This window comes from Neomonachus schauinslandi, chromosome 6, assembly GCF_002201575.2.
Source record: "Neomonachus schauinslandi chromosome 6, ASM220157v2, whole genome shotgun sequence".
NCBI classification, from domain to species: domain Eukaryota; kingdom Metazoa; phylum Chordata; class Mammalia; order Carnivora; family Phocidae; genus Neomonachus; species Neomonachus schauinslandi.
In genome coordinates, this window is record NC_058408.1 from 67614303 (window position 1) to 67636085 (window position 21783).

Here is a 21783-nt window from a genome sequence, read left to right on the forward strand (position 1 = left end):
CGCCCCCGGCCCCCTCGCCCCGACCCTCCCCCGGCCCCCGCCTCGCCCCGCCGGCTTCCCACCACGGCCTCTCTCGGCGAGGAAACTCTGGCCTCCGCTTCCTCCTCCTCCGACTCGGACGCCGGCGGAGCCTCCCCGCCCCCGCGGAAGAAACCCCGAGCCTCGGCGGCGGAGGGAGCAGGAGAGCCCGGGGCTTCGGCAGGCAGAGCAGGCCTCTCCCCTCCGTCCTCGTCGTCCTCGTCCTCGTCGTCGTCGTCGTCGTCGTCCTCCTCCTCCTCCTCCGTGGTGGTGGTGGTGGGACTGCCCCCGGCCGCTGCCCCCGCCGCCGCCCCCCACCGAAGTAGCGGCCACAGCCTGGTCAGCGGCAGCATCATGCAGGCCAACGGGGCAGGAGGAGGAGGAGGAGGCGGCGGCGGCGGCGGCGGCGGAGGGGGCGGCGGGGGCCAGGGACAGACCCAGGAGCTGGCCTGCCTGTCGGCCCAGAACGGGGAGTCGTCCCCCTCGTCGTCGTCGTCCGCGGGGGACCTGGCCCACGCCAACGGGCTGCTGCCTTCCGCCCCCTCCGCCGCCAGCAACAATAGCAACAGCCTGAATGTCAATAACGGGGTCCCCGGCGGGGCCGCCGCAGCCGCCGCCGCCGCCGCAGCCTCGGCCGCCGCCGCCGCCGCCGCCTCCTCGGCCACCCCGGAGCTGGGCAGCAGCCTCAAGAAGAAGAAGCGGCTCTCCCAGTCCGACGAGGATGTCATTCGGCTCATAGGACAGCACTTGAATGGCTTAGGGCTCAAGTAAGTGCCCTTGCCAGGCCGCCGGTGTGGACGGACCGAGGCCCGGAGGCCGCGTGGGGGAGGGGGCCGGACGGAGCTCGGCCGGGCGAGAGATCGTGCGCTGTCCGCGGGGCCCGGGCCCCGGGAGGACGGGGAGGAGCAGCTGACCTGCCGGGAAGGGGGAGACGGATGGGCCCGGCGGGGCGTGAGACGGAGACAGGCGGTGGCGGGCTCGGGAGGGGGGCAGGAAGCCGGGACCTTGCCCCCTGCCCGCACACCTTCGGAGCTGAATTGTCTGTCAATAAAGACAGATGCGGGAGTGTGTGTCTGCGTGGTGGGGGAGGGGTGCGTTCGAGCTGCTGGAAATAATGGACCTCGGAGGATTTGGTTTTCAAGTATATCTCAGAGGCATCTTTGTGGGACACCTCCCCACCCCCAACTATGACAGACAGCCCAGGCCAGCCACCAATCAGGAAAGACAATCGCCTACAAGTGTTCATGGGAACTGAGGGGCTGGCAGAATTTGGGAGCCACCGAGTGAAATACCCTGTTGGTGTCATCTAAAGGCCCTTGTGTATGTGCGAGAGGCCTGCCACTAACTCGGGATCCCACTTGAATTACAAGAAAAGGCCTGTGAAAAGGGGACCTCTGATCTGGGCAACCGTTTATTTTCAAATACAACGTCGGTAGCCTTGTGCACCTAAAATAGGGTGAAGCCACCGATCTGTAGACACAAAGGAAAAGCGAGGGGGTGGAAGGTGGGGAGGGGGGAGTGCCCTGCAAGCCTGATAGTGGGTGAAGCAAAGCCAGAATAAGACCAAGGGGGGGACATGCAGCAGTCCGCCTCCTGGCTTCAGAGCCTAGGCCAAAAGCAGCTCTTAGGGCCAGCCCAGGTGTAGTTTGGGATCTACAGATTTGTTCTTGCAGGAGGGGGGAGTGAGGGGAGCACTTTGTAAAAGTGACCTAAGTATTTTGATTCTCTGGCAGATCGTGGCACTGGTTAGCTGAAAAATAAACAGAGCTGAATGAGAAAGCATCAAAACATAAACACAAATAGGGAAAACTGATAAAGATTCTTAGGTATCAGAATATCTGATGAGACAAACTGCATTTGGTAGATCTTTTCAGCTCTCAAAGAGAAATAGATCTTCGAAAGATTTCACTTTGTTCCCTAAGGAGAAGGATTAGTATGAAAACAGATTTTGTAAATGCTAACAGAACATGTTACTGAGACAAGAAGCAAGCTGACAGCAGCAGGAGGAAATAACTTGTGACTGTTTGGAACCTACACCATAGTAAATTTGCTATTTTTAGTATAGAGAGAAAGAGTGATTTTTGGTGCTGGATTTATTTTAATTTTAAAGATTGACCTAGTAGAATTTCTGTGCAAACATCGCGTCTGGATGTAAGGCCCTTCCCTGACCCAGGTCATCTCTCTTCCCTTGTCTGGAGCTAACAATTTCTATCTTTTGAGACGTTGTAACGTGGTTAGTACCCTGGTTTTTATTTATTTAACCACTTGGTTACAACATGTTCTTGGAGATTTTATACTTCACTAAATTTCTGAGGCATTAAATGGTAAAAATTGGAAGAACTTCTTTTGATTCTGGTTTCAACCTGACTAGATAAAACAACATCACGGTGGCCGTTTAAAAATGCAAGTTTGTTGAGCCAAGCACAATTTAAAAAAAAAGAAAACAACTATTGATTTCTTTTTTCTCCATCATGAGGTTAGCTTGAAAACTTTTGCAACTGTTTTTATGGACATGAGTTGATTTAGAAGAGTGAATCCTACAAGTTGGCCAGGTCTTTTTTACACTGTATCTCTCCTGCAGCCAGACTGTTGATCTCCTCATGCAAGAGTCAGGATGTCGTTTAGAACATCCTTCTGCCACCAAATTCCGAAATCATGTCATGGAAGGAGACTGGGAGAAGGTAAAGTAGGGCATATAGAGCTGTGTGACTGCTGCTAAAATTATATATTGGAATGTGCATTCTGTGACATTTTTGTTTTTCTTTTATGCCAATTTTTGCAGGCAGAAAATGACCTGAATGAACTAAAGCCTTTAGTGCATTCTCCTCATGCTATTGTGGTAAGAGGCGCACTTGAAATCTCTCAAACGTTGTTGGGAATAATTGTGGTAAATACACTTTTGTTCTTAGTTTCACATTCATGCTTATTTTAGTAGGTTATTGATAATTCTAGGCTTCTGTCTCTTACAAAAGATAAGACCTAAAAATAGTTAAATTTCATATAATTAAGTTTGTAAACTAGGATGAGTGTTGATGATGCTTTAAAGTTTTACCTTTTTAAAATCATGTTTAGTAAATGTGTTGTTTGAACCTACTTTATAAGTTAAGCTTCTAGAAATTAATTGAAAGATCTTCATGTTTTCAGTGCTGTTAATAGCAGTTTTATATTTGTGGAATCAAAGATAAATTATGCTTTCACGTTATTTATACTGATCGTGCTGGCAGAGGAAATGTATTTGGGTGTGTGCATCCTATAGCCTTAAGTAGCTGATACATGAATTGTCCTGGTTTTGGTTGTTTTTTTTTAATCTTTGGGAATTACAGTTAATTCAAAACAACTCCTTTGGTGTGCTCACCATTTTCCACTCTTGCATTCCAGTTGTGTGTACTGACAGTGTCAATGTGTGTATAATGTGGATCACTCTGGTGGAGGGTTTGTGTGCAGATTTGACCACTGGGCTCTGCTTACAGGCCTTATTTCCCCGACAAGATCAGTTCAGTAGTCTAACCTATTAGCTTCTTTCATAAATCTTGATGAATCTTTTCTGCTGGTAGGCTTTAATTCTTTTGTAGATGTCGGTGAGGGAGAGGAGGGGGGGATAAGTTTTTCTAAGTGCCTGCGATTGGAAACCATGAAGAATCAGCTGCTGGCTGCTGGCCTTTTAACATCGAGCTGATTCATTTGTTGTCAAAAGCAGTTTCCTGTCTGGTGGGGGAGGGAAAGAAGGCCAGTAGGAAGTCAAGTAGGGAAACCAGCTGTTTGTTAAATATTAGTAAATGACTACTGTTACCTTTTGGTTTTTTTTTTTTTAATTGGGTCAAACATTAATCTTGCCGCCTTTGTCTGTAAACCTAATAGAGCCTCTTGTTCTTGTTTTTGGGGTTTTTTTGGCGGGGGGAATCTTAATTACAAAAGTTTTCAAATTGATAATATATAATTCTAGAGAATGGACTTCAGGCGAATTGAAGGTACAAACAAGTATGAACAAATACGGATTAATGTAAATTGATGACTTAATATGTATATTTTTTGCTTTCAGTAAATATTTTAAAGCAAATTTTTACTTACTGTGGAATCAGATGATTGATAATAAATTAACTCATGGAATGATCAATTCCATGCTAAATATTAAAAAATGAAAACACAGAAGTTAAAATAAACACCTACATTTAAAAGGGTTATACATTTCGCAGCAACTAAATTTTTCCCAGTCAGTGTGTTTGGGGTTTAAAAAAAAAAGAACCTAAGTATATTTTAATTGGGCAGTTTCTCATAAATAATTAGCTCCAACAGAATGGAAAGTGACCCTAAAATACAGACAAAAAATAAGTGTGTGAGTTTTGGGAGGATTGTTTGCCTTTTTTTTAAATCCTCACTTCAAAGTCTCTTTGTAATTAGGTAGTAAAAATTTAAATAGGGTCACTTCCTATTTTTTCTTACTTGTTCACAGAAATGTGGGGCTTCTATGTTTTATTTAGATTATGACTACCTGAAACCTTCATTAGAAGCAACGTGTAAACTCAAGAAAGGTAGTTGTAGATAACGAGGAAGAGTCCTTTCTTTTTACAGCCTGTTCAATCTATAGAACATTGCAGTATCTAATAAAAGATGAAGGTTAAATCTCTGGCTGAGCCTCGCACCATCAAACTGTTTAGGTATTTGTACAAAGAAAGGGGCTCCAGGTTTAAGATTCAGTTCAGCACTTTTTCCCCCTTCTAGTTTGTGTTCAGATTTACTCCTCTCCCCCACTCCATCTCCAGAAGAGAACCCAATCCCAGGGTAGCTGTAATAATACCATAGAAGACAACTATTTGGGACTTCTTTTTTTTTTAACATAATTATTTTAATTGTACACCCAGACACATTTGATGACTTAATCAAAACTAAAATTATATTTTACTTTTTAAGCCCAAACATCTTTATTGACCCAATCCACTCTCTGCTCTCCCCACCTACCCCCCATATTTCTTAATGGTTTCCAGTCAAATGATACCATGGATAGCAGAATTTGCTCTGGATTTTCTGGAAAGTGAGCTCCTGAATCAACATTTTTCAGTTTGGGTTCAAATGTGCTTCACCACGTCAGGGGAGTTTGGATGGGTAGAGAGGCCAGTAACATGGGAAACTCCTCCAAAATTTGTGTTTATTTTTTAGTATAATAGAAATGTGCTTAAGAAAAGCGCTCAAGGGGCGCCTGGGTGGCTCAGTCGTTAGGCGTCTGCCTTCGGCTCAGGTCATGATCCCAGGGTCCTGGGATCGAGCCCCGCATCGGGCTCCCTGCTCAGCGGGAAGCCTGCTTCTCCCTCTCCCACTCCCCCTGCTTGTGTTCCCTCTCTCGCTGTATCTCTCACTGTCAAATAAATAAAATCTTTAAAAAAAAAAAAAAAGAAAAGAAAAGCGCTCAAATGCTAATTTCATGGACAAAAATTAACTACTGTTTTTTAAAGTTAAATAGGGCTTTGAAAGCCATGGTTTAAATATAATTCATTTCCCCTTTCCTCTGAGTCATGGTTTAATTGATACAACTTGGTTATAACCTTATTGCACAATTAGTCAGAACCACTCCTGAGTTAGCAGGGAGCCTGCCCTGGATAGTCTGTGTAGCCTCGGACTTTTCCTTCAGTGGAAGTCAGGACAGTTAGGTGGGAGGAGAGGGTACAGCAGTCCCAATATTGGGTAGGATGGGAGGCAACAGCAAGACCTACTATGTGGAGCTGTCTTTTCACGGTCCTACTGGGTAGTAAGAGACAGACACCCTGGGCCGAAAGATGCTGGGAAATTATCAGAGAACAGAAGTACTCTCGCAGAGTTCTCATTAGGAGCTGGGAAGAGCTATAAAGGGCAGTTTGTTTTCTCAGCCTCTTTCTTTTTTTCTTCATTTAAAAGAAGCTTGTTATCTTTAAAAAAAAAAAAGTTCATAAGGCTATGTCCCCACCTCAGCAAACTTTAGTTTTGCTGATTTTTTAAAATTTTAAATAATTAACATCATTTGTGAAAGGTGTTTATTTTCTTGAAATTGTGCTTACATTTTTGTGCTTTAAACTTTGGGAAGTGAAATGCAGTTTTACTCTCCATCCTTATGTGTCAAATACGAATGGAACTGATTTTTAGGAGAATAAACATACTGTCTTTCAACTGAATCTCTAGCTATGCTTGGCCAGCAGCCTGTCCATTGCCATGTGCACTACCAGGATTTGATACCCTGTTTGAGGAGATTCTTAGTCTTCATCTGGATAAAATGGCTCCTAGAAAATTGTCTGCGCTGCCTTCATAGCATGCCCTGTATATCCAGAAATACGTATTTGAATGAGCTTCCCTCACATGTCCTGCCTCCCTCCCCTCCCACCCTGCCCCTTCCCCTTAGAAAGACAGAAGCATGTTCCAGCAGGATCTTGGTGGGAAAATAAGGAGCAAACAGCACTTGGGGCACTGTCCCTACACACATTGGAATGGGGGCTGTGCCTAGGACCTCATAGTTGGCACCCCAAAAATAAATCATGAAAAAGTAATTTTCTCCAAATTTCCAATCGCTAAGAAAATTGAGTGGAGAAATCAAGTACACATACTGGCCAGTTCCATGTGGCACTTAAATGAAAAAAGAGTGCAACTAAACGTGATTCTCAGGTTTGAATCAGAAACACTATGTGAAATATAACTGTGACAGTGTCGGTAAACAGAAATGTATAAAAATCTACATTTCGTAAAGAATGGAAGTTGTTTTCAGGAGATAAAATGGTGAGAATATCCAGAATAACTTCAAATATAAAATACTTTGATTTTTAAATTGTTTTATTAAGTCTTTGGTTTTTGTTATCTGACGGACACCCAAGAGTATTTTGTTATTTGACGTAATAAAGGGTAACTTTGGGCTCCACGCAGCACACTTTTCAGGGCATCTTGGTAAGCGATCTGTTTCTGAGGCATTCGTTAGTCCAGCATGATGTGTAGAATCTGGGAGGTGTCGTTTCTCTAGAGTTAAAGGAGCTCATCTGATAGTTGGAAATTTTTTCTGTTCTTTAGTTACAGATTTAAGTTTAGATTATCACCAAACATATGCAATGCATCTTACAAAAGAGGTGTTTAAATGTAAGCCTAACTTACCTGACAGGGTTTGTTTTGCTTACTTTCCCTAGAAACCATTTTTAGAGGCTTGTAGGTAGGCCTTTCTTCTAAATACTCCATACTAGAAAATCGTGCAGAGAAGTTCATGGTACTCTTAATTCTCTGAAGAAATGATCTTTTCTCCACACCATTTTGGGACAGCAGTATATATATACTTAACATTTTATTGAGGAAGAAAAGGCTATTATTTGTTTTTTTCTTTTAAGTGGGTTTAAAATCTTGACACTGTATTTCTTGGGGTCTCTAAATATGGCTGACGTTTTCTGTCCGCTGACCTCCGTACCTGCCTCCGTCGGCTCGCTCCAGACCCATCCGTAGCAGATAGGATGAAAGAGTCCCTCCAGACAGTGGTCTTCTACTGTAAAAAATGCTCAACTTGATACTCATAAGTATCTCTCTTTAGCCAAAAAAAAAAAAGGCTGCTAAGACCATGATGATCACTTTCCAGTTAAAAGTACCATAGTAGAGTGAAGGGACATTAAAAAGTATCAGAGCCAAACCCATTTCAGCGAAATAACTCCGTGCGAAAGTGCTTCACCATGAGCAGGAAACGGTTTGTCCTTTTGGGGGAAACGAGCTGATCATAATTGTCTGTGCCCCGTAGTTAAATGCATCAGCGATCAGGCTGTTAGCAGTACACACAGACAAATACTGACTCCTTTTGCAGACTTTGGAGTTCAGCCTTCTGTCGTAGACCTCCTAGCAAGAGCAAGGCCATCAGGCTCACGCTTGCCCACTCCGCACGTGGACCCCTAGGCCTTTTGCTGGACAGCTCTCCTTACTTCCATGAGCCTCGCCTGATGCTTTGTGACCTCTGCCCCAAGGCTCTAGTTCTGCTTGGCAGTCTGCTTAGTCCTTCCGACACATTGTAGGTTTTAAATAATTCCTCCATTAACCGGTTTTTCTGCCATCTTTTTTAAAACTTGTGGCATCAAACCCCCTGATGCCCTATTGTAAGAGTCAGTCTTTTAAAACCAATTTAGAATACCTGGAATAGTTCTGAATTTTCACGCAAGAATAAAATTCTAGGTGAATGTTTTTAAGGGCAGAGTTCATTTTTTCCTCTGTCGATGCCTTGGTCGCTAATGGTCTTACCTAATTTGGGATTATTGGTTCAAAGCAGTTTTATGAAGATGTGGAATTGAGCAAGGTGATCATTTAATCTACTGTGACTATTAAACCAAAATAGTTTGAGTCATCTTAAAGCGTTGTAAGAAGTGATTTTCAGAGGGCATAGTAGAATGGTTTCTACTGTTCTGTTTAGGCACAAACATTTTCTGACCCTCCCATCAACTTTTCCCCTCACTGCTGCTTTCTGTCCTGTCAGAGGATGAAGTTTTTGCTGCTGCAGCAGAAGTACCTAGAGTACCTGGAGGACGGCAAGGTCTTGGAGGCGCTTCAAGTTCTGCGCTGCGAGTTGACGCCCCTGAAATACAACACGGAGCGCATTCACGTCCTTAGCGGGTAAGGACGCGGGCTCCTGATGCCGGGGTGACGGAGGGGCCGGCAGGGCCAGCACGGGTGCCACTCTTCCAAGATCGGAGTCGGGCTACGTCCCTGCACAATATTGTTCTGGATACACTCCTTCAAATGCGTTCAGGCTACTTTGTCCTCCTAGGAAGCGTTGCATATTAGAATAGATACTTAAGTGGGTGAAAGAAAGAAGAAATACGTATCGCCATTTCATAGTCTTTCATCAAAACCCTGTGGCATAACCTTCTGTGCAGACAATGAGCGGTGAACCTTCCACGGCGCCGCATCGGACGCTCTTCCTAACGTGTGCTTGTCCCGCCCCAGGTCCTTGCTGAGCATTTCCTGTACACAGTCTCACTTGATCGTCACGTCTGCTCTTTCCATGTCAGGGGGCCGAGGCCTCAGATCCGGGCCCCTCTTCTGTTCTCTGTCCACATACCCCGCCAGGTCCCCTCGTTCTGTGCCGCGCCCTCACATACCATCTCTCTGCCGGAGGCTCTCATCTCAGGTCCCAGTATATGTATCTGACTGCCTCCTTGATGGTCTCCATTTGGGGTGTCGCAGAGATGTATGTCCACAGTGAGCTTCTTGAATCCACTTGTCGTCCGCCCCCCCACCTGCTCCTCCCCTAGTTTTCCCATCTCAGTAAACGGTAAGACCTTTGTCCAAACAAAAAACAAACCTCATCCTTGCATTTCCTAAATCCTTTAACTCTGACATGTGTTGGCCAAACTCTAAAACATCCCGGATTTGTCCATTTCTCTCCATCTCCACAGATTCTATCCTAGTGAATCCATAAATGTGTTTCCTAGAATATTCGAGTGAACTCCTCATGAGTCCCATTGCTTTCAGTCTCACTCCCTTAATGATGCACATTTCACACAGCAGCCAGATAAATACATAAATATGTAAGTAAAACCGTACATTAAGCCATTTATCTCCCTTTCTTAAAACTTCGCACTGGCTTTCTATCACCCTTAAAATCCAGAATCTCTGCTCAAGCCTTTGGAGTCTTTGACCTTTTCTCACCATCTTTTCCTTCCTTCATTTACTCTCCAGTGATATTAATGATTTTTCTGTTCCTTAACTGGCCAAGCCGCTCCCACTTCCCTTTATCTTAAATGCTCTTCCCCGAATCTTTCCATAGCTGGCTACTAGGTGCTCAGGTCCCAGCCCAGAAGTCCTCTCCTAAAACCACCTAACAGGCATTGTCTTGTCACATCACTGTTTTTAATTTTTTTTATAGCATTTTTTATTATATGATACGGCCCCAGCCTCTAGAACATCATTGATGCACAATGAGTTTACAAATACAAAATGATGGCCAAAACGATGGACCCAAAGAGATATAGGGTTCATTTTAGGGTTTTTGAGGAAAGGGAAACTAAACCTTGGAGAACTGAAGTAACCAGCCTGCCTGGTAAAGCAGAGAGCCAGGATTCCAGGCCTGGTTTGACTGATGGCAGAGTCATCAGTCCTCACCCGCTGCATCCTCGAGCAGCAGGCTGGGTGTTTTACTACTGTAGTTGACAGATTCCCTGGTTCTGTTTATCTCTTTGATAAGGAGTCTGATTTCTGTGTCACCTGTTCTGGTAACAGAACATATAACTTAATCACATAGTTTTGATTCCAAAATGAACCTCACTCGGTGTGTCCCTTGACTGTTTCCCATAAGGAAATGGCCCAAAGATGGCCAGATGCGGAGCTGGCATGAGGATCCAGGGTTTTTTCCCAGTGGTCCAGCATCTTTTCAGTTATGCCACACAGCTTCCCGTAAACAGACATTCTTTGAAAGCCTTAAGGTGTAGTGTGTGTTTTCAGAAGGGGCAGAAACAATCATAGGTATCTTTTGCAAAATTTAAAAAGTGAACAATTTTTCCATAAAATTATTGATAATAAATTTTACCCCAAAAAAGCTATTTTAGAAACCAGTAGTTTTGCAATACCCAACTTCTTATATAGGGTATTTTGAATCAGGTTACTCATGCTACTAAAGCAAAGTAAGTTCTCATCAGCTAAGACACCATGTACTAAATAAAAAGCAAGAGAGCAGGTAGTTCTCTGCTCCTGGGTAAGAAGCGAGTAACTACTCAATGCTGAATGCAGTTTGCTTGGTGCAGTTGAGAAAAAGAAGGTGACACATCAACTGAGAGGTTTCCCATACTTCTCTTATCATATATTAAGCTCCATCTGTATACCAGGTAGTGGACCAAGTACTTAATATACTCTGTCTTAGTTAATCCTTACTTCCCTGTTTAAGAACCTTTTTACAAGTGAGAACAGATCTGAGAACAGAGTACCAGACAATGTAGCAGGAGACGTACTCGCCAGGTCTAATCTCAATGTCTGAATAATGCCTTCACTTCTTTTACTTTTAAAGCCAGTTCTGAGAAGAGCCAGAACAAGGTCAGGGTCACACTTCCAGCAGGGGGCCTCATGTATTCTCCAGAATCCATGACTTTAGCTTTTATGCCTCCTTCGGCACATATAGTGAGTAATAAAGCAGTTCCCAAAGTTTCTGCTTTGGGATCTCAATACCTTTCACAGGATGACCCAAGAATGATTATCCAATTATACCATTTCTTGAGTGACGTTTATGATAAACTCTTGAAGGTATGTTGTTTTTGTTTAATTAACTTAGTATAAATATCTTTGAAGGGTTTTTTATTTTATTTGGGGTTTGGGGGGAGTTTTGTTTTACTACTGAGAAGCAATTCAGTTAGCACAGTAGTTAAGAGCAAGTTTTGCAACTAAAAATGCCTGAATTCATATCCCCTTTTTTGCCTCTTAACCCTAAGCCAGTTCCTTACGCTTTCTGTGCCTTGGGTGGTTCATTTGTGAAATTAGAACGCCAGTGCTCCCTTCACCCAGGATTGTGGCGCACTTTCAGTCAGGTGGTATGTGTGGAGAGCTTGGGACCGAGCCTGGCACCCAGGAAGAGCCCCATACACAGCATGATGTATGATAATAACAGACGAGGGAGTATGTTCTACTAACAGATGATAGTATGTCATAACAGTAACATCATACATTTTGCTGTTACCGTGATACTACATTTTAGTAAATATATGCAGGTGCCAGGTTGTATTAATGAATTGGGTCCACGGTAGAAATTTGTTCTTGATTAGTATTAGTATTTCTTAGTAAGAATTTGATATATATTTCTAAGTATGATCAATACTTTTTAATTATGAAAAATTATATTATTTTACCCAAAGAAAAGGGTTTAATATTTGGTGCTTTCTCTGTCCTGTTTTTAGGTATCTGATGTGTAGCCATGCAGAAGACCTACGTGCAAAAGCAGAATGGGAAGGCAAAGGAACGGCTTCCCGATCCAAACTGTTGGACAAACTGCAGAGTAAGAGTCTTACTTTTTGGTGTTTCTGTGTTTTCTCTTAATTAGAAATAGATACTCTGAATTGATCAGGAAGACTTCTTGTGTCCAGATGCATGCTCAGTGAGCAGTTACATAGGGAAGAAGGGAAAATCCAGTAAGCCCTTTCAAGCAAAGGTTTCCAGACTGCCCTGGAGTCTGCAAAGCAGCTCACCTCCTCGGGAGTCGGGGGAGAGGGCACGGGTCCCAGGGCAGCTCTCCCTTCGTTTGTGTTATGCAGTAATGCTCCCGTTAAGATTTTGTCTGGGGGAGAGGAGTGCTGTGGTTGGAAGAAAAAATACATAAACCGGAAATGTAAACTACAAGTGTTTTAAGTATTTGTTGATTTCAACAGGAAGGCCCAGGTTTAAGTAAACTGTTTTCCTCTCTGCCCCCCCACCCCCAGATATGTTCTATATAACTTCCAGATTAGAGTCGGGGTTTTATTTTTGCCACATTTTTATAGAGAAGATCTTTTTTCCCTCTCGGATTAAATCATGTTATTCTGTGTGTTTCACGTTGAGGTGTGGAGTAGAGGTGAGGAGTAGCGATCCTAAGAATCAGAAAACCATGTGGTTGGGGAGGTATGAGACATGGAAGGATTGGAAGAGATGGGTATCCACATCAAAACACCAGTCATTCCCGGAGTTTGCACAGGATCCTGGGCATTAGAAGCAATCTGATGAGACCTGGTGCTTGTCCCCACCTGTCGGCTGGCCCTTTGTTGGGGAGAGGTTCCTTTTACACTGTCAGTGATCTGTAATCTCCCTCCAGTACACAGTCTTCTGCAGGTTTTCTCTTCATCATCACTGGCTTTTTTGGGGGGGGGGGTTGTTGGTAGTGGGGTTTGGGGGGGTTGCTTTGTGTTTTTGGAAATTCACGTACAGATTAAAGCCCTCCTATCTGTTCCATTTTGTGACAACATAGCTGTAGCTGCTGACAAACACGCCTGAAGCTCCCGCTGTGTCACCTCTCCTGCTCTGAGGGACATAAGATTTCTAGGGCGCCGGCAGGTGCAACAGAAGGGGGGCAAGTGTCTTAAAGGTTATACTGTCTTGGTATTTTAACGTTTGTTGTTATTTCTCTCTTTAAAACTGTCTTGTTTTACAGCGTATTTGCCGCCATCAGTGATGCTTCCCCCACGGCGTTTACAGACTCTCCTGCGGCAGGCAGTGGAATTACAGAGGGATCGGTGCCTATATCACAACACCAAACTCGATAATAACCTAGATTCTGTGTCTCTGCTTATAGATCATGTTTGTAGTAGGTAAGAGACAAAACTTCTTTTACTTTTACAGACTCAGTAGGAACTTGGTTAAAACGTTTTCTTTTGGGGGCTTTCTCCTGTCACCGTGAAACCATTGGTGTCTGATTTAGTGTCCGAGCGGAGCTAGAACCTACTGAAGTGGACACTTTAAGAGACACTTGCACGTGTTTGCATAGGGAACCCGCATCTCGAGAAGGGAAGCTGGGAAGCCTGGTTTTCCTCTTCTTGTCTGGGTGTCGGTTGGTCATTTTATCTGTCCTGCCATCTTCATAAGGGCTTGTGGGTGGTGTGGGGCGGGGATGCTGGCGACCGGAAGGTCTGTTGTCCTTGGATGCCAGACAGCACGGAGGGACTTTTTCTGGATGTTAACGGCTGTTTTAACAACAGCCTCAATTATTTTATGCCCATAAAGATCATGGAAATAGTTGGTCCATAATGGAAGTTCTGCTTTTTAGTAGAACCTGGCCTCTAAACAAAAAATGGTTAGAAAAACAGGCATTAACTTTCTGGTTTGGATTTTGTTATTATATCTGTCCATGTCCATAATTCAGCTCGATTTTAGATATTAGTAGTTTGAGTGGAAATGTTCCTGCTATTTTAACAACGATCTCCAAAACTAAAGCAGAACTTTAATTTTTAAGATACTGAAAAATTAATTCTGAAATCTTTCAGATTTCAGGAGGGAAATGATTTGGGTCTGGTGAACCACACATGAACAGCTATAGTACCCATGCCCAGTTTCTTTAGCAAAGATCACTGACGAAATACTGGAAGTGGTGTGGGGAGGCAGGGCCAACGTGTAGACCATGCGTGGGCTTTGGGAACAGCTGTGGATGTTTTGTGCATGGGCGCTGTGACTGGAGGTGACAGCGGGGAGGTGCGCGTCAGGCGAGCCATGCGTGTGCACTGTGACTGGAGGTGACGGCGAGGAGGTGCGCATCAGGCGAGCCGTGCGTGTGCGCTGTGACCGGAGGTGACGGCGAAGAGGTGCGCGTCAGGCGTGCTGTGCGTGTGCGCTGTGACCGGAGGTGACGGCGAGGAGGTGCGAGTCAGGCGTGCCGTGAGTGTGCACTGTGACCGGAGGTGACAGTGAGGAGGTGCGTGTCAGGCGTGCCGTGAGTGTATGCTGTGACCGGAGGTGACGGCGGGGAGGTGCGCGTCAGGAGAGCCGTGCGTGTCAGGCGAGCCGTGCGTGTGTGCTGTGATGGGAGGTGACGGCGGGGAGGTGTGCATCAGGCGAGCCGTGTGTGTCAGGTGAGTCGTGCGTGTGCGCTGTGACCGGAGGTGACAGCGAGGAGGTGCGCGTCAGGCGAGCTGTGAGTGTATGCTGTGACCAGAGGTGACGGCAGGGAGGTGCGTGTCAGGCGAGCTGTGCGTGTCAGGCGAGCCGTGCATGTGCGCTGTGACCAGAAGTGACGGCGAGGAGGTGCGCATCAGGCGTGCCGAGAGTGTACGCTGTGACTGGAGGTGACGGCAGGGAGGTGCGCGTCAGCCAAGCCGTGCGTGTGCGCTGACTGGAGGTGACAGCGAGGAGGTGGGTGTCAGGTGAGCCGTGCGTGTGCGCTGACTGGAGGTGACAGCAAGGAGGTATGTGTCAGGCGAGCCGTGCGTGTGCGCTGTGACTGGAGGTGACGGCGAGGAGGTGCGCGTCAGGCGAGCCGTGCATGTGCGCTGACTGGAGGTGATGGCGAAGAGGTGCGCTTCAGGTGAGCCGTGCGTGCGCGTTGTGACCGGAGGTGATGGCGAGGAGGTGCGTGTAAACTGCTTCACATATGGTTGAGTTCTCACTTCTCCCTCCCCAAATGCAGTGAAAACCTGAGGATGATTGAGCTGTTGGCTTTAAGTGACTTAAGTGCCATTCATCTTAATGTACTGGATAATACATGGTGTGTGTCTTAAATGTTCTAAAACAAAGTGATTAGAAATCCTTTTCCTTTTTACCATTTTTGATTTTGTTCTGATATTATCAGAATTTTTAAACTTTTTCATTTGAGTTGAATAGAGGTAGAAGATAGTAGATTAAAAGGGTATATGGTTTCATCCTTTACGGCTCTTTTGGGGAATTTGAGACCAATGTTAAAATTAAGGCAGACGGGAACCCAAACCATTTTTTGGTTTGTGAATGTGTTGCTGGTGGAATGCCCTGAACAGTATCTAGGGTAGACTTGATGGTTCAGGAGGTGTCAGTGGAAACTGAAATCTAGGAGAATGTGACCTCCATATTTCCTAAGTGCCTTGATTTCTATTACAGTACCTGTGAAAGGAAATGATGGCGAATGTTTAGTCTGACTTTTTCTCCCTCAGAACAGGGATCAGCCTCTCCTGTAGAGCTGCGTAGAAAGCACTCCTGAAGTTTGCATAGGAACGAAAGTTCATGCTCTTCAGAACTAACCACTGATGGACAGGTTTTCCCCATAGTCTTTTAAAAACAGGACAAAACTTTGACTCTGTGCTTCTGCTAACCACTGCTACACTCACGTGTGCGTGCACACGCACACACACCTGCCTTAGAGGTTGCTGCTTAAAGTAACACCCTTCTGCGCATTCACAGTACTGTGTCCTTCACTCTTCAGATTTCTGCAGCCAACACAACACCACAGTTGTTGCTGGTATCGGTGAGGAACAACTTGATTAAATCCAGTGACTGCTCTCCAGCCTACATCTAGACCTTTCTATAGCATTTGACTAATTTGCCTTGAAACTGTTCCTTTGACTTCAAAAACATTGCAGACTCTGTTTCACTGTTGGCTGCTCCTTAGGCTCCTCCCCTGTCCCTGTCCCTTTAATAAGGGTGTGTTCCAGAAGATTTCTTTGTCTTCCCACCCCCCTCCTTTAGGTTCTGATGGCGGCCAGGTCTGGGCTAGAGTTGCAGGATTGATCTCCTAAGCCTTCGACCTTCATACCTGTGTGTGTTGCTCGAGTACCTTTCAGGCAACCTGTCAGAAGTAGAACTCCCCTCCACTCTCACTGTCCCCACAGAGTCTGCTTTTCCTCTTGAATTCCCAATCTCCGCGAGGGGCTGCTATCTCCCCAGCCTGTCCAAGCAGCCCATCAGAGTCAGACACTGAGGAGGGATGCGTCAGGCAAGAAGCCAGTGTCCACAGTCTTTACAGATGTTGCTGAACTAGGAAGAGAAAACCTGAACGTGATTTAATTCCTAGTATTCCCCTTTCATCTAGGGATCGTCAAAAGAAAAGTTGATATTTTTTATTATCTGCTTTACTGCCTCGTAGAAATTAGATTAGCATTGAAACTAGAAATCTCTATTTTCGAAAGTAATTCTTAGCATTGAAATCTAAATACCAAGTTTTCTCTCTTCTCTCTGAAGAATAGAGAATTGATTATGAATAAGTGAACTGTAACTTTTTTTAAAACCCTAATCAGCACGGAAGGGTTATCATTAGATTGTGTATTATTTGTATTTTTCACAGTGTATACATATATTTGGTTAAATTTATGGAGTTTTTTTCACCAGCAACCAGTGGAAGGATGTTTCCATAGGTAACTTTATAAGTATTCATTTTTTAGTAAAGGATTGTTAGGAGATATTTATGGAAACTTAAAATGTTAGGATTCAGTTTAATGAAAATACTACACTATTCAATTTTATTTGGGAAGGTACTGATATTTTTAACACCATCTTAAATTTCAAATTTACTTGAAAACAGTCATCAGCTTTCTGATGATTAAAATCCTAAAATTAGGATTTTAATAAACTATGGCTGTTAGTCTTTTTCAAAGACTTAATACTAAAAATAATGTTAATTTAAATACCCCTTTAATGACTTTCAGTTACAACTGATTGTCAGTAGACTAGATGATTTGTGCCCTAAATTCTGATTATGAAATGGTCCTTCCTTAAGGACATTTTGCTACTCTGATTTTAGATCTGTTTTTTCATTCATGATCCGTTTTACCCATTTAAATTATTGTGTATTTTGTGCCTAAATATAAAGTGTTTCTCCGTAAAAGACATCATTATTGATTACTGCCCATAAGAGGCAGGGAAACATTGTTGATATTGAAAGTACTTATTTGACTGGAATTTTATCTAACAGTCTTGAAAAATGCAGTTTAAAAAAATGATATTTGAAAGAAAACTGGTGTTGCAGAGTCAGCCATATGTTTAAACCTAATTCAGTTACCAGTTTATGATTTGTTAAGTTACGTGCCCTCTTCAAGCCTCATGAAGTTGGAGATATTACTTGCCTTGCAAGTTAGTTTTGAGAATTAGCAGTACTTTTTATAAACATGTAGCACAGTGCTCGGCATCTAGTAAGTGCTTAATAAATGTCAGCTGGTATCGATTCTGTTTAAGTTCACATACAGAATAATAATTTAAAATTAAAGCAATTTTTAGGGGCGCCTGGGTGGCTCAGTCGTTAAGCGTCTGCCTTTGGCTCAGGTTGTGACCCCAGGGTCCTGGGATGGAGCCTTGCATCAGGCTCCCTGCTCAGCGGGAAGCCTGTTTCTCCCTCTCCCACTCCCCCTGCTTGTGTTCCCTCTCTTGCTGTGTCTTTCTCTGTCAAATAAATAAAATCTTTTAAAAACTAAAAATTAAATTAAAGCAATTTTTAGACAGTCTGAAAATTTAAAGCAGCCTCCAAATAGCCAAGTGCTAAGGTAGATTCTGTGTGTGCCAGATAAAGAATGTTAATTTAGTTTTAAATATATATTATCGGGCTGGTGAATTGATAAAATACATTTTTAAATTATAGATTGGTTGGGGAAAAACTAGGGAAGACCATTTTTCAGGACAGACTTAAAAGTTCATCAAGTCCTGGGGATGAGGAGTAGGTAATCTAGTCAGTGATATTGTGACACACTTGCGGTGGATGTTTTGGTGGACTACCACTGTGTACATAGTGGTAGTCACCGTTGTACAGCTGAAACCCATTTACTGTTACATGTCAACTGAACTTCAGCTAAAAAGAGAAACATTTATGGGGTGCCTGGGTGGCATAGTCAGTTGAACTTCTAATTCTTGGTTTTGGCTCAGGTCATGATCTCGGGGTCGTGAGATCGAGCCCCACGTCGGGCTTCACGCTCAGCGCAGAGTCTGCTTGCGATTCTCTCTGCCTCACCCCCTCCCCCCCCAAAGAAAGAAAAGAAAATATTATCCGCTAATGTTTAAATAACTTTTTTATAATCTTACAGAGACTCTAATAGAGTGTATACTACCCAAAAAGTAGCCACTGATTACATGTGGCCATTTAAATTTAAACGTAAAGAAACTAAAATTACATTTAAAAGTCCAGTTCTTCAGGTGTCCTAGCCACCTTTCAAGTGCTGAGCAGCCACACGTGGCCAGGGCTTCTGGGTGAGACGGTTTACACATGGTTTGAAAAGTGCTTCCTGCGCACAGTCACTCTTGTGATTACCTTTCCTCTCAAAGTCGGAAGTCATAGAGTTCTTTGCCCTTAATCTATAGTAGTAGTTGCCACTGAGGAAGTGCCAGCCATGTGTTGGGCTCCATGTGAATGCTCCACCTTCATCATCTCATTCTTTTTTTTTTTTTTAAGATTTTATTTATTTGACAGAGCAGGAGCAGGGGGGAGGGGCAGAGGGAGAGGGAGAAGCAGACTTCCTGCTGAGCAGGGAGCCCGATGCGGGGCTCGATCCCAGGACCCCGGGATCATGACCTGAGCTGAAGGCGGACGCTTTAACAACTGAGCCACCCAGGCGCCCTCATCATCTCATTCTTGTATGTCATCCTCGTATAAAAAATTCCATAAGGCAGCTACCGTTGTCTTTAGTTTATGGTTGGAAAACTTGAGACTTGGATTAAACGAGTTTACCGGTTTCTGGGAAATGACCTAGAAAACGGCTGAGCCAGGACTTGAACCTGGTCTCCCTCACTCTGCTGCCCCTGTTCTTAAGGCTTTATTCTTAGCCACTGCAGCCCCTTCCCTCTATTGCACCTTCTCTGCTGTCCCCAAAATATCTCAGTAATCACTTGTATCTATTGCGTTCCAGGAATTAGAGATGTTTTTCTCGTCCTGAGAAGAACCCTGTTAGGTGTATATTAATGTCCTTTTCTAGATGAAGGAACTGAGTGAGGCTCAAAGGAGTGAAATGACTTGCCGGAGACCTGAAAGCTTGTGACCCAAGCTTGCCTGACTGCGGTGCCTCGTCTCTTTTTGTTACATCAAGTTCCTTTTATGTAAATAAAAATGCACATTCCTCATGATGCCAGCCAACTTACACAAACTCAAAATCCTGATTGTTAATTTTTATTTATATGAATTGACTTAATCAGACCAAAAAATTCTATGATGGACACATACTTTTACTCTTATTTAATCTTGAGAAAGGGGAAAAGAATAAATGGTACCCTGAAGTCGACTTCAGATCACTGACTTCCCCGGAGATTGCCTTGACTAATGTTGTAATAATCTTTTTTCAACATACCATTGTAAACATGATTGAGATCTGCAAAGGCATTCCTATCTTATTTTTAAAGTTTTTATATCCAAAGAAGTTTTATCACTTGTTTCACCTTTTTCATTATTAGATTACTCTATTTTGGAAGAATAATTATGTGTGAACTTCTTTGTTTTAGGAGGCAGTTCCCATGTTATACTCAGCAGATACTTACGGAGCATTGTAATGAAGTGTGGTTCTGTAAATTCTCCAATGACGGCACTAAACTAGCCACAGGATCGAAAGATACCACAGTTATCATATGGCAAGTTGATCCGGTATGTACTCTGTGTGTGTGTGTGTGTGTGTGTGTGTGTAGACTACAAAAAGGTAATTCGTCATCTAATTACATATGTTTTAAGGGTGCATATATAAACGTGTTCTTTCCTAAGAGCATTTCTCTGTCATTTTTGTCATGTTTTACCTTCTCCTGTGTTTTCTAGATGGTATATGTAGATATATAGAGTGTGTGCTGGTTTATTCCTCAGAATAACTCTGTGGGACACTCACATCTCTTGTTTTCAGATCAGGAAACTGAGGTAGACATTAAGTGCCCAGGCTCTCAGAGCTAGTAAGTGGCAGCGTTAAGACTCAAATCCGGGAATAGTACTCCAGACCTGCTAGTCTTAATGCCCCTTGCCCGTTTTATCTTTGTTAATATTCAATTTACCATTCTGTCACAAGTTAGGAAAGACTCATTACCATTTTGCCTTCTGAAATCTTTCATTGTCTTGTGTGATTTGTGGAACTTCTGTTAAACACTCCCTCCACCTTACGTACAAAAAGTACTGTATTCTGGATGTAAAATTCTGAGTTCTCTCTAAAATCAGATTTTTGTCTTTGTTTATAACAAGATGACTTAGAGATTTGTAGAAATAAGTATTTGTTTCTTTTGGCCAATGGAACATTTATTGACCTATCAAAAGAAATACATGCTTCTACATAGGTTAAGGAGAAATGTTTGGTTTAAATCATAACTAAATAATCTTAGTTTAAAATTTAGAAATAGAATATGATATTAGTCCCAAATAAAGTTGTGGACTTTTACATCAAAAAAAAATAGAGAAAACGGACCACAGATGGAAATATTTTTTAAAAAAAAGAATCCAGGGCAGGGCGCCTGGGTGGCTCAGATGGTTAAGCATCTGCCTTCGGCTCAGGTCATGATCCCGGGGTCCTGGGATTGAGTCCCGCATCGTGCTTCCTGCTCGGTGAGGAGCCTGCTTCTCCTCTCCCTCTGCTGCTCCCCCTGCTTGTGCTCTCGATCTCTCTCTGTCAAATAGTTAAGATCTTTAAAAAAAAAACAACTATGCTTTATTATGATTTCTTTTGGCAGCAGTATGTAACAGTGCCCTTCATTTAGCACACATTTATTGAGCACGAGCTTATTTGCAGCCTCACCATGAGCTCATGATAGTACCATGTAATTGTTCCGTGGTGGGTGCCACAGGGGCTCAAAGGAGAAACCCCCCTGGAACTGGAAAGTAGGACAAGTGAGTCCTAGCAGAAGAAGGAGTGAACTGTTATCGAGGCAAAACCAGTTTCTACTGGGCCCCGCAGGACACATGGAAAAGGAAAAGGTGGCTGGGGTTTGGGCAGTCCCAGGGAAGAGGTTACACTGCAGAGTGGGAGGTGAGGTTAGTGGAGCTGGTAGCCGCCAGTCAAGGAGAGGATCTTGTATACTTGGCTAAGGAGTTTAGACCAGAGTGCTTTTGTCAGAATAGGTGTTACGTGTAAAGGGCTTTTGTGGCCAGATTAGCTTGGGAAACGCAGGGTTAATGCTTTCATTCCAGTCTGAGATGCCATGGACTATAGAGTATAGTATGATAGCATTTTATTATGTCAAATACTATTTGAAAAACTTAAAATTGGGGATATTTTTGAGTATGTGTTTTGTGTGTATATTTTTTAATGGATAGAAAACAGAATACGTGGAGAAGGACCTTAAGATTTGAGGTGATTGACACACCTGGTGGCTCAGTTGGTTAAGCATCTGACTCTTGACTTCAGCTCAGGTCAGATCTCAGGGTCGTGAGATGGAGCCCCGCGTTAGGCTCCACACCTAATGTGATGTGATCCCAATGCCTGGTTTCTTTTAACAGGTTTT

The 21783-nt window shown here is 43.7% G+C and overlaps 1 protein-coding gene across 3 annotated transcripts in view; it reads left to right on the top strand.

The window, feature by feature from the left end:
* The first annotated feature begins 268 nt into the window (after positions 1-268).
* The window catches only part of WDR26 (WD repeat domain 26), a 36518-nt gene continuing 15003 nt past the window's right edge, over positions 269-21783 (top strand). Inside the window, exons 1-7 of one of the 3 annotated variants that reach the window (XM_021679499.1) lie at positions 269-785; positions 2600-2699; positions 2801-2905; positions 8468-8604; positions 11874-11971; positions 13097-13253; positions 19816-19954. In XM_021679499.1, coding sequence (XP_021535174.1) covers positions 373-785; positions 2600-2699; positions 2801-2905; positions 8468-8604; positions 11874-11971; positions 13097-13253; positions 19816-19954 — 1149 coding nt within the window. In that variant the 5' untranslated portion in view covers positions 269-372. The remainder of the gene's footprint in view (positions 786-2599; positions 2700-2800; positions 2906-8467; positions 8605-11873; positions 11972-13096; positions 13254-19815; positions 19955-21783) is intronic. The other 2 variants (XM_021679495.1, XM_021679497.2) reach the window with 2 other exon arrangements.